At 39.0% G+C, this 12,660-nt stretch overlaps 1 protein-coding gene across 1 annotated transcript in view; it reads right to left on the reverse strand.

The window, feature by feature from the left end:
- Window positions 1–467: 467 nt before the first annotated feature.
- Window positions 468–12,660, reverse strand: part of LOC115411129 (polycomb protein SCMH1-like) — a 54,369-nt gene continuing 42,176 nt past the window's right edge. Inside the window, exons 11-16 of the mRNA XM_030123082.1 lie at window positions 9,833–10,006; window positions 6,786–7,004; window positions 6,314–6,468; window positions 2,035–3,614; window positions 1,817–1,822; window positions 468–1,516 (exon numbers count right to left, since the gene is read on the reverse strand). Of these exons, the coding sequence (XP_029978942.1) occupies window positions 3,489–3,614; window positions 6,314–6,468; window positions 6,786–7,004; window positions 9,833–10,006 (674 nt within the window). The 3' untranslated portion in view covers window positions 468–1,516; window positions 1,817–1,822; window positions 2,035–3,488. The remainder of the gene's footprint in view (window positions 1,517–1,816; window positions 1,823–2,034; window positions 3,615–6,313; window positions 6,469–6,785; window positions 7,005–9,832; window positions 10,007–12,660) is intronic.

The raw sequence follows: 12,660 nt of genomic DNA on the forward strand, positions 1-12,660 counted from the left end.
CCCAGCAGTAGTGCTCACAGTTCACTACTGATTTACTGGAGTTGAACCCTTAGTACTGACCCAAGTGAGTGGATGATCTACTGGTACTGTGGAGATTTAAGGAGAGTTCCCATCAAATACTGGATCCAACACAGATCCAACAGCTTTGTGCTAGAGTAGCCCCTTACTTGGAAAACTAGGTTTTGCGCCGTCTTTACTCTGTTTCCCTCAAAAAAGCAAGGAGCAAACACCTCTGGGTTAGAAATGATTGTATATGAAGCTAAGTCCACCATGCTGGGTTGTTTACATCTAACTACCACAATTCCTTGCGTTCAGGCAGTTTGGTGTGACTTACCTGGAACGTTACAAAGTTGTGAGTCGTGGTTTGAAGTTGTGTCTTACGGGCTCAAAAACCTGCCTGGAACGCAGCATTATCACAGGTATAGTAGAATGTTATTTTAAAAAACTGCCAGTCACCAACACCATAATGATGTAAACAAATGTTTAATTGTGTCAATGCATATCAAACATATTTAACAAACATCTTTTTTGAACTTCCAGTAAAAAGTTGTATATATACACACATGAAATGTCGTGGATCAGTCAATGACAAGGCATAAAAATATACGTAGTTGGTTATTGTGCAGTCTGTCTATGTGGTAATAAGAACACAATATGCTAATGATGAAAACGATTTCTAAAAAAGGAAAAAAAAAAATCCTACTAAAACCTGAGTTTCACATTAAAGCAATACGGTTTCAAGTATCAACTTATTACCACTACAGGGGAGCAACGGGGTGAAATGCAGCTACAACAGACATGATTTGGTTCGTAAATGATTCTGAAATGTTCAGAAAATGAGATTTTCTGCCATGGAAAACAGATAAATACTTTGAGAAGATGTGAATAATTACTCTGACAAAACATTATCCTGTAGGTAGTTATATGATGGTGCACACAAAAACAATTTCAGGCAGAAAAAAAGTTTGATTACACTTACGCTTGATACGGGTTGATACACTTTGTTACAGTACAAAATGATATCAAAAACCAACCTTTTGGCTTGTCTTTATACAGTTTCTCTGTCATTTGCTCTTTTAGGAGCACTTTAACTTCCTGTACAGCACTCAAAGTCAACAATGAAACACCTTGTATTTCACTGTCAACACTTACAGTATTCCAGTCATTGTATGCATTTGTGTTTGTGTGTATGTGTGAGTGTTGGATAGTGTGACTTTCAAAGCATTATACAATCATAACACAGTCAGTGCTCAAGCTGAACCTGCTTAAAGGGGTTATATGTAGCAATTTTACCTTCAAAAATGCCCTAAAATCATCATTAGTGTTTCAACTAAAGAGCTCTGACTTGCAGCCAAAGGCACCAGTGTACTGGGTTGTAGAGATATCCACTGAGTATATCCACACAAACAGACTGGGGGATTTATGTGACCACTAGAGGGAGTAGTGAGACACTCTGCCAGTCTCCCAGGTGAGAAAAACTAACACCACAGGACCTTTAACAAGAGTGTCAGAAATGCTGCGTTTCCACCACGTGGAACCAGCTCGACTTGGCTCGGCACGGCTCAGCTCAGCTCAACTCGGTATTCCTGGAGACCGTTTCCATTACAAGATACTACCGACTTTACCGTACCTGTACGTCATAGCGATTCGGCGCATTATTTCCGTGTCGTCTGCTCAGAGAGTCGCTGATAAACTCGCTCTTTGCATGTTGTCTCGTCTGAATTTTTACGTCAGCCACCAAAGACTGAATCTCCTGGACCAACCACGGTGTAGTTTTGGGCTGTTATCATGTGGATTAATGTACCGCTATATTTACTGTCCACTTCCGCATTTGTTTTTGGTAAAACGGCGGGTCACAGAGACAACTGTCTGGTCTAGTATCTGGTCTCCAGTCCTGGAACCTCGGCGGAGGTGATACCAAAAAAGTAGTACCGGGTACCAGGTTCCAGGTCCTTTCATAATGGAAACGCAAAAAAGCCGAGTCGAGTCGAGTCGAGTCGAGCCGATACCACGCAGTGGAAACGGGGCAGACACAATGAGATGAGAACCACGAAGGCACCACTTTTAGAGTCAAAGAAAGTGACTCAGTGATAAAAGCTAGAAGCACTGTTGTTGTTTTCACCACTGGACACAGACAGAAATGAAAAGAATGGAGTTTGATGCAGTGTTTCCACTACAACTGTGAGTGAGAGTGTGAGGATTATGAAGGTATGAGTTATTATGTGATGTTATTGTCTTTGCTAAGCTTCCTGATTTTTGTTTGTTCACAGTTTAGACTAAACTGTGAGAGTTCTGACCTTCTTTGGATGATTCCAAACAGATCTTTAGTGCAGCTACTGACAGCACAAACTGTACAGAAAACAGAGGTGATTAGTGGTTTTACTGTGACTGTTTTCAGTCTAAAGACAGAGCTAAGCTAACAGAGCTATAATGTAAACTATCAGCTGGAGCAGCACATGAAGACTATAAGACAGTGTTATTCTGACTGTTAAAATAACGGGCTAGGACTTATTGTTTGAAGATGAAATCTCAATGATACCATAATGTAAATGTGTATAAACAATAAGCTTTATACTTTATTCAGAGTGTTTTTTGTTGGTGGTTTTGGTAGTCGCAAATATGTCTGGGGCAAGACTTCCCACTTTTTACTGAGAATATCAATACTACATATAACCCCTTCATACGAATATCAACATTAGATATAATCTTCCAGCACATGAAACAAATGCAGATATGAGCATAGAATATAAATTGCTTCAGTAACTGAGTCTCCACATTTTCAACCAGCGCTATTGAACTACAACAGAGGAAAGGGTTTCTTCCAAATAAAATATAAATTATTTTAATGCAAAGTGGTGCCTACACTGCCGAAGTTAAAATATATTTGTCATTAAAAGTCGGAGTCAGAAACCATCATGTACTGACTCACTCCTTCAGAAACATTTTGGAATAAAACCCTTCAACACTTGTCATTCACTGGTACACTCCAGTGGATCATACCTGTTAGCAATAACTTCCATGACTTCATACATTCACTGGCTTGCATACACTAAACTGACCTTTATTGCAATGTTAGATAAGATGCAGTAAATCATTCACTGCCAGTACCTGAACTAACTTTCCAAATCTCACGTGAAGAGTCCATCCTGAAATTCTGACAAAGCAGTTATAACATACGTCACAAAAAAACCCTTAGCAGCTGAACAATTGAACAGATGGAGCTGCAAAACCTTCAACAACTATGAATGTCTGTGTATGTGTAAAATGCAAATTAAAATGTGAATATGTAATAGCCTCTAGGTTTATATAATAAGGCAAAAAAGTCTGTTGTGGAGTAAATTACGTCTAAACTCAGATATGTGACTAATTAGACAGAGGCAAATAATGAATTTTGTGTCTGCTCACAATAATATGGTAAATGAATAAAAACAAAAAAAAACGGTGTACTGTTTGTTTACATGTGTATTTGCCAGTGAGAGAAGAGTCCTCTATTGTTTCGTATGTTTCAGCTTCTCGATGTGATGGCAGAGTTTGAGTGCCGGGCCCAGCTTCAGCCCCATGTACTTCATAATGACGTCACTTCGCAGCAGCATCAGGGCTTTGCCGTCAATCTCCTGTGGGGAGAGGGGGGAGCTGTCAGCAGGGGGCGCATTATAAACATGTTGTCACTGTGAAGAACAGCTTGATTAAAGTGATGATGGCTTGATTGAGACATCGAATGCAGGGAATTCCTGAATGGTTCTGCCTCAAACATGGTTTATTTAATCAGGCAACTGCATTATACAACACAGGAAGAGAAAATATAAACCTGTGAATTACAGGTCTGGCTTCTGACATTTTTCTACAAGTAGTGATTACTGCCAGTGCTTTAGGAATTAGAATGTTAGCTTCAGTTAAAGTTGCAAAATTAAATCGTCTATGCCAGTGGTTCCCAACCCTTTTTGGCTTGTGACCCCATTTTAACATCACAAACTTCTCAAAACGGAGACTTTTTTTTGTGTGCTAAAATTAATTTGTTTTTGATCATGCAATAGTTTGCTATACTGTTGCAAATAAACATTAATTTTAGATGACATTTAGTCTATATAATGTATATTATTATGGACGGAGGCAGAAAATCCAGGTGTAGATTACTGCACAAAGTGAGAATTTGATTTTCCTTGGTCAGGATCTGTCCAGTCAGTCCAGCTGTGATTTACAAGGAGGACAATTAATACTGAACAAACAAGAACTGAAACTATGAATTATGAAAGAGCTGCAGCATCTGAAACTGACCACAATGAACATCTGACAGATAAACAGAACCCCAGTGCTGCAGTTTTAGCTTCACAGTTTGTCATGTCTTTTATGGATTGGGATTGTCTCTATCAACTCACCATATGTTTTTGATTAGTAAGTTTGTTTTTAAATTTTTTTTTATCAATTACGAGAAATTCCAGGCGACCCCACATGGGGTCCCAACCCCAAGGTTGAAAAACACTGCTCTACACACAAATAAAATTTGTGGGTTTTCCTTCCTCTGATTCCCTCACATCTACCTCCCCTCTTATAAATTTAAAACACTGTAAGTCCTTGAGTATTTCTGCTCTAAGCAATTTTATACGTCTGTTCTATACAATCTCAGAGGGATATAATATACTTTTTATTCCACCACATTTGTCTGACAGCCTTAGTTACTTTACAGATTACAATACCCTCCTGTCCAGCAAAAACTACAAATGTCCACATGTACTGGGAGTTTGATTGTGATGAATTAAAGGATTCTTTTACTTTAGCTAAATCGACTCTTTAAACAGCCTTATGGATTAAATGGGAAAAAGTGCAGTCATAAAGCTAAAAACAGCTGTTTTACTAAGCTCATGAAAAGCTGACTTTATAGGGGATTACAGAGCCGTGTAATTTTTTGATCCCATTTTAATTACAACCCATTTACACATATGCTTAATTTATAAGATAATTTTTCAAGAAAGTCACAGTTTGTTGGAAAACTGTTGGAACTGTCACATGTAAAGATTATGCACCCAAAAGTCACAGAGGTGACGGTATCCTAACTGTCTCAACAGTCTGTCCAGAGTTGCTGAAGACGTCTCTGTTTTACTATTATGACGTTTTTTTAGCTGGACTTGAACTATGACTACTTTTACTGTCCATACCCTTGAGTACATTTACTGGCAATACTTAAATGCTTTTTACTTAAAGGAGTGATATTTTGCTTTTTTAAATGAAATTATGCATTTTAAAACATTTCCCTGTGGTCTGCATAAACTGTAAATGCTCTGCTTGGGTCTGAATTCTTCATTAATTCAACTCCACAGGTCCATCTTCAGCCCTATTTCTGAGAAATGACACGAAAAAGGTTGTTTTGAGCGCTGGCCCTTTAAATGCAAATAAGCCACTTCACGCCCCACCCCCTCCAGGTTGTTGACCGTGCTTTCTGTCCCATTTAGCCACTTGTGTTCGTTAATACAACCAACAACTGAACATTTTAGGTAATCGGCTCAAAGTTTGGACATATTTTCAGTTTTTACTACAACTGCTGCTGCTGACAAACAACTATGTCGTACTCGGAGAAGTGTTCATGGGATGGGACTTTATATGTGCAAATATCATGACATAACTAGTTATAGATTAAGCATGGAATTAAAATTAAGCAGGAATTAACATGGGTTGTAGAAATCCACTCGATTTTTGCCAAAATGAATATAAAGATAGTTTTGCAGCACCTGGAGGGTTTGAATTCAAACTTTATGAACTATTACAGTCCAAATACACAAATAAAAGAACCAAAGACTAATAAAAGTGGGTTTAGCAAAATATGACTCCTTTAAGTATGGTTTGGAAAGTAGAATTCACTTGTAGTTTTACAGGAATACAGAATACTTTTTCCATCACTAGTTAAAGTCAGTATTAGTTACAAAACCAAAGATAATCATTACCCAGCAGTTTCTAATTTCTCAATCATCTTCCAGCTGATGACCTACAACACTGCTCTTTTGATTAATTCTCAAAAGTTCTCTTCAGGTTTGTTTCCTGATACAGCAGACGGCTGCTTTCAGTGACAGGTTCTGATAGACCACCTTTACATGTGGAGGAGCAGCTTAAGAGGAAGGAATAACAACCAGAGTGAAAAAATAATAAAAGTGAAGGAATAGTGGAGTTAAACATGGAAGGTAAACAGAAACAGGGATGAACTCATACTGTTCACTCACCGTATTAACTACTCACCACTGGACTTATGTTTTGTGCTGCCCCCTGGTGTCTATAAACCTGTAAACAAGACAAACTTCACAACACTGGCAGCAGAAATACTCACATGCTTCCTGAACAGTTCGACGTGCGGGCCGAGCGTGTGTGGGTCGGCCTCCTGGACAAACCGGATGACCTCCTCTACTGACCAGGAAGAAGCGTCGTTCCCTGAACCCTCTTTGTCCTGCGTTACATGGTCTGGGCCTGTTGTTGAACTAGCTGCTGTAGATGTGCAAGAATTAATAAGAGCACAAGAAACACAACAGTCTTAATAGTAATAGTTTTGTTCATCAGTGTTATATATTAACAAAAGTTTAGGTAATAAATGATCATGATGACACATTAAAAGAATAAAAGGGGGAATATTACATTTTAAATACTGGGTGACAAAAAGGGTCATTATTTTCCATTTTAAATTAAAAAAAAATATAAGGATTAAAATAAAGAAAACCTTGTGATGTAAACTTTCTTTATTATAGTCTCTTAATATTTCTGTTATTTTGCCCCAGTGAACTGAGTGATGGTGCCTTTGGACCTACGTTCCACTCTTCTGTTTGTGTGGACGGTGTTAAGTTCAGCCGGGTTGGAGATGACACGTCGTACAGGTGGCGGTGTGTGTTTATGTCCGGAATAAAACGACGGCCTTTCCTTCTTTGTCGCTCGGTACTCGGGTGCAGTGTGAAGAGATCGAGCGCTGGGTGCAGGATCCTTTGTGGATTTGTCATTAGATAGACCGTTTTCTGTATGGGATAAAGGCTCTGAAAGGGAAAAAAAAAAAAGAAATATCTGTGAATAAAAACACAAAACAGCTGCTCTGCACAGTCATAAAGGCACTGGCAGATTCTGAAATATGAGATGTTCTCAAAGGGAAATAAGAATGGTGGTGATAGAAAATGCACATGCCTTCAGAATCCAGAGGTAAGGAATGAGTTTGTTTAAATAAAGAGAAATGCAGAGTAATGACTGTGGCTGAATGATGTCAGATCAAAACGAAGTCCAAATAACATTAGAGATGCACCAACAGCAGAATTCTGTGCTGATGCAGATATTTAAAATGACAATTTAACTGAAAGATAAAACCAATAGGTTTTTTTTTTGTTTGTTTTTTGTTTTTTGTATTTATCCCCACTTTCGTTCAGGGGAATTCATTATTTTATTTATAAATGGGCTAACATAACAGTTTAAAAAAATCTTTCAGTCAGAATGAGCACAAATTCAATCACGCAAATTTAAAAAAAAAAAAAAAAAAAAACAGTGGTGAAATGACATCCTATCAGGCTGTTAAATCCGACATCATGGTGCCATAAAACTAATTTTCAGGTTCACTTGTGTATAACAGCAGAGCCTGTATGCTTGTGTCCTGCTCCTTCTATCGTGTGTTAGGGTTCAGAAGGGATTCAATTAAAATGTTTGAATCAAATACAGCGATTGGTGCAATTTTCCATAGATGGTGTTTTACCTGCAGTGGATCATGATTATTATTGTCTTAAATACTGTATCTGTGTAAAATACTGTATGTACTGTATTTTATTAACCTTCCCCTGAACTGGACAACACTGCTAAAGAGCTGACAAACTAAATACAAAGTATGAAGATGTGGAGCACCTCATTCTATATTTGCATTACATTATATCTACATTTGGACAATCTGAAGTCTTTTATCACCAACTGGAATCAAATTCATTACACAGCCTGATTACATTCAAGGTGTACAAGTATATTTGCATCAGTTATTAATCAGTATTGCAAAAAGATCCCCCCAAAACCATTCCCAAAAGGTTTCTTTGGCCATCTTATTACTAGATCTTGCAATCCTCCAATTTTGAAGAAAATCGGATAAAAACTGATAAAATGGCGACCCAATGAGAGTGAAAACGTGCACAATTTTATTGTTATGAGAGAGCAAAATTATTGGACATAATGTTTTGTAACACAATAAAAAATTACTACTCAACTCCTTTGTCTTTTTTATTACAAAATGCACACATCGCTTTTCATTTATTTATCATTTGTGTTGAACATCTGTTTGATTATCAATTCTTATTTTCACTATTAACACAATCCACCATTTTGTTCTGAAAACCCTCCTTTTACAGCCCTTTAATTGTAATAATAGAATGGGAACCTGTTCTTTCAGTATTATTAGGACTAAATATGCACAACTAAACAGATTTTGCTCTGCTCCCTGGCTGCAGAAACTTTGGGAACAATGTGTCAAATGGATGTTTTCAATCGCGCGTTTTTCACCAAACTTCATGTAGTGTCCAAACACCAGTATACTTCCATCAATAATATGGACTATATGCCTTATAGATATATTGTTATAACTTGTTCACAAATGTTTATTTCCTCCTGTACCAGAAAGACTTAATTAAAGATGGGTGGTAGAGCGGGTCGTCCAATAACCGAAGGGTTGGCGGTTTGAATCCCGCTCTGTCCTAGTCAGTCCGTTGTGTCCTTGGGCAAGACACTTCACCCTCCTTGCCTCCAGTGCTACCCACACTGGTGTATGAATGTTTGGTGGTGGTCAGAGGGGCCGTAGGCGCAAATTGGCAGCCACGCTTCTGTCAGTCTGCCCCAGGACAGCTGTGGATACAGATGTAGTTTACCACCACCAGAGGGAGAATGTGAGAGCGAATGAATAATGGGTCAATAATGTAAAGCGCTTTGGGTGTCTAGAAAAGCACTATATAAATCCAATCCATTATTATTATTATTAATATTTAAGATCTAACACAGATGTGACCATGTGATAAGCCAGATTTCCATTCCAATCTTGTCGAGTCCGTACACCAGTAGTGTCCGTACACCAGATTCTAAATATGTGGGTCTAATTTGATTGTTTCTGTCAATATATGGAATTTTTCAGCACACATGCTTTGGACACCACATCTACGCAATAAACAATGCATGATTCTCCTGAGTGCTGAAACATTTGTATATCTGTGTAGGTATTAAACATGGAGGCTATTAGGCTGGAGTGTCCGTACACAGAATAATTTCTGATTTGACAGAGGTACAAGCCTGTCAAATTTTTAGTAGACACCAGAATACAAAAATAATTTGGACTTTAAAAGAGAAATATCAGACAAATAAAATGGCCTGTCTGATTTTTTGATAGAGCATTATTATTTTTCATCTATATGTGCACCCTTTCTGGTTCCCTTGATTGCGATCAGGCCGTACAGATATAAAATAACTACACTATATCTCAGTTGTAGCCATGTTAGCTAATAATATGCATTTCATTGTACTCTATAACTCTAACCTGGTTTCATGTATTTAAACTGCACATTATTATGTATGTATATAACTGAAGAAAAGGATTGAACATAACCTACAAATAGCTGGAATGTCTTTTTTATTTGCGTAGTAATTAGAATATCTGCATTATTTTTACTGAATTAAAAAAAAATCATACTCAACTTTCCATTTTTAGTTTTGAGATTAATCCAAAACATCTTTATCAGTTTGACTCTCAGGTTAGTCATGTTGTTTGGACTATCTGCTCTTGTAAATTAAACCCAAATCCCTAAATAACCCTAAATATCAACCTTACCCGTCAGCGACCACATCCCACACCCACCTGACTTGGTTCTGTCGTAGAAGCGTGCGTTATTGCTGTACGGGCTGAACGGCTGGGAGCTGAACAGACTGTCACTCTCAAGATGCTGGCACATGTTCTCCAAGAACCGCAGTACAGAGGAAGCGCTGGAGGCCGAGGGCAGCTTCACGTAGCGGATTCCATGCTCTGACCGCACTGAAGGGCGCAAAACAAACTGCTATTAGTCTTTGTGTTGTATGTACACACACCCGCACACTGCACCCGTTCACAGCTACAGGAAAACAGCAGATGGTTCAGAGCTTAGCACCCTCCCTCATACCCACAACCCACCCAGCACAACACCCTCCCACCCAAGCCAAGCCTCCACAAATTAAACCACCCCTCCCCTCCCAACCCAGCCTCACCCACAGCATTCCCAATCCAGTCCCCCAAGGGAGACCCATTCCCAGCATCCCAAACCAGGTTAGACGCACATGTCAATTCTGATTATAGACACAGTGCTCACATCAACTGCTGCCACTGGCGCCCCTTTATTCCCCTAGTCTTTCTCCTCAGAACACTCACATATACACAAATGTCCCCTGAGTGTGTGCTCAAACCAGTTTCACCTGGTTGATCGCTGAATCTGATCTATTTACAGTGGCTCGTATTGTTAAAAGTAAGAAATTCACCACTATTGTATTTTATCAAACAACGTCTGAGGCAGTCAACACACACTACATCAACAATTTTACCATTGAAATACCCCCTGTATTTGGGTTTTAATCCAGAAATTTGATAGTTTGATTGTTCAATTTAGAAACTAGAAAAGCACTCGGAGACTGCAGACCTCCGCCAAGGCAGATCAGTCCCCCCCCCCCCAATCACTACCAAAATTCAATCATTTGTTCCTTGTGCCAGTATCAACATTTCCTGAAAATTTCATCCAAATCCGTCCATAACTTTTTGAGTTATCTTGCTAACAGACAAACAGACAGACAGACAAACCCCGATGATAACATTACCTCCGCCGTTACACTTGGCGGAGGTAATAAATGTAAACAAATGCAACACATACTTCCTACCACTAGGGGACTTTCAATCAAACCAATAGAGAGCTGAAGTCCTGTCTGTTCCTGGTCTCATTTGACCGTCTTTCAGAAAATAACGCATTAGTCAATGGTAAGAGACAAGCTATTTTTTGATCCTGTCTAAATTGTGTTTTCTTTTATACATCTGCTGTTTGTCAGTTTGGGCGACACAGTGGTGCAGTGGTTAACACTCCTGCCTCACAGCAAGAAGGTCCTGGGTTCAATTCCAGCACCAGTCGATGGGGGTGGGACCTTTCTGTGTGGAGTTTGCATGTTCTCCATTTGTTTGCGTGGGTTCTCTCCAGGTTCTCCGACTTCCTCCCACCATCCAAAGACATGCACCGTTAGGTTAATCAGTTAATCTAAATTAGGACGGCTGTGGCTCAGTCGGTAGAATGGGTCATCCTTTGACCGAAGGGTTGGTGGTTTGAATCCTGGCTCCGACTGTCTACATATCAAAGTGTCCTTGGGCAAGACACTGAACCTTAAACCCTGCATGGCAGCAGCCGCCTACTGGTGTATGTGTGTGTGATTGGGTCAATGTGAGGAATTGTAAAGCGCTTCGGGCACCATTAAGGTATAGAAAATGTGCTATATATATTACCATTTAAATTGCCCATAGGTGTGAATGTGAGTGATTGTTTGTCTCTATACGTCAGCCTTGCAATAAACTGGCGACATGACCAGGGTGTACCCCACCTTCACCCATAAGTAGCTGGGATAGGCACCAGTGACCCCAGTGAAGATAAAGCGGGTTCAGAAAATGAATAAATATTATGTCAATTTTAAAGATAATTTTACAAGTAAGAAAAGTTGCAGTTAGTGGTAAAACTTAACTATCAGACTGTGAAATGACATAAATATAAGGACTACGCACCCAAAAATCACCATCATCATAACTCTCACTGTAGATGTCGCAGCAGCTTTAACATGAATAGACCTGCAGTGATTATCACCTCTTTTAATACTTAACCTCCCTCTCAGAGATTGAGGTAAGACAGCTGTGCTGGTGATGTGTTCGACATACGACAAGACATGCAGTCCTCTGAGCTGTTTAACACATAACTCCATGCTTCTTTACCATCTTTGGAACAAACTGCAACTTTGTTAGCTCATAAAATTATCTTTCAAGTTGACAAACATATGTGTAAGTGGTGACATAATTCAAAGAGGATCAGTAATGTTTTTTCTCTCGCCACTGACCGTTGTCCCTATTCTATCAAAGTCAGGTATGATGGAGTGCATTAGAAGGGACAGGACTCCAGCTCTACGGCTCAAAGTAGTTTGATGACATTGTGAAGGTACATGGACTCGTGGGAGCTGTAGTTTTCAGCATCACTGAAGATGTAACTGATCGGACCCAGACCAAGTAAATGTTCTGTTCCTGTACAGTTTGTGGCCTAGATTCACATTATGTCATTTCATTCAATTAAAACAACCACATTATTAATGCTAACATTATAACAATGTTGTTGCTGTACATTAGCTTTGGTGGTTTGAAGTCATTGGTTGCACATCATAAAAAGCTACAGGTCTCCACTGAAATACAGGGTGTCCCAAAAAAACTGACATCATTTGAGATGTCCATATCAGAGTGACTACATGGTCAGGAGAAATGATACTTAATAGGATTTATTTTGGAAATAAAATGTTTTATTCTACAAATTTCAAACAAAAAATTCTGAAAGATGGTGATTTTATAATGTTCCAAAGTTATTAGAAATGTTCGATGTGTGCACTGCTTGTGACGCGGCACATATCAGGTCGGTAGACGAGTTC

This window comes from Sphaeramia orbicularis, chromosome 3 (assembly GCF_902148855.1).
Source record: "Sphaeramia orbicularis chromosome 3, fSphaOr1.1, whole genome shotgun sequence".
NCBI classification, from domain to species: domain Eukaryota; kingdom Metazoa; phylum Chordata; class Actinopteri; order Kurtiformes; family Apogonidae; genus Sphaeramia; species Sphaeramia orbicularis.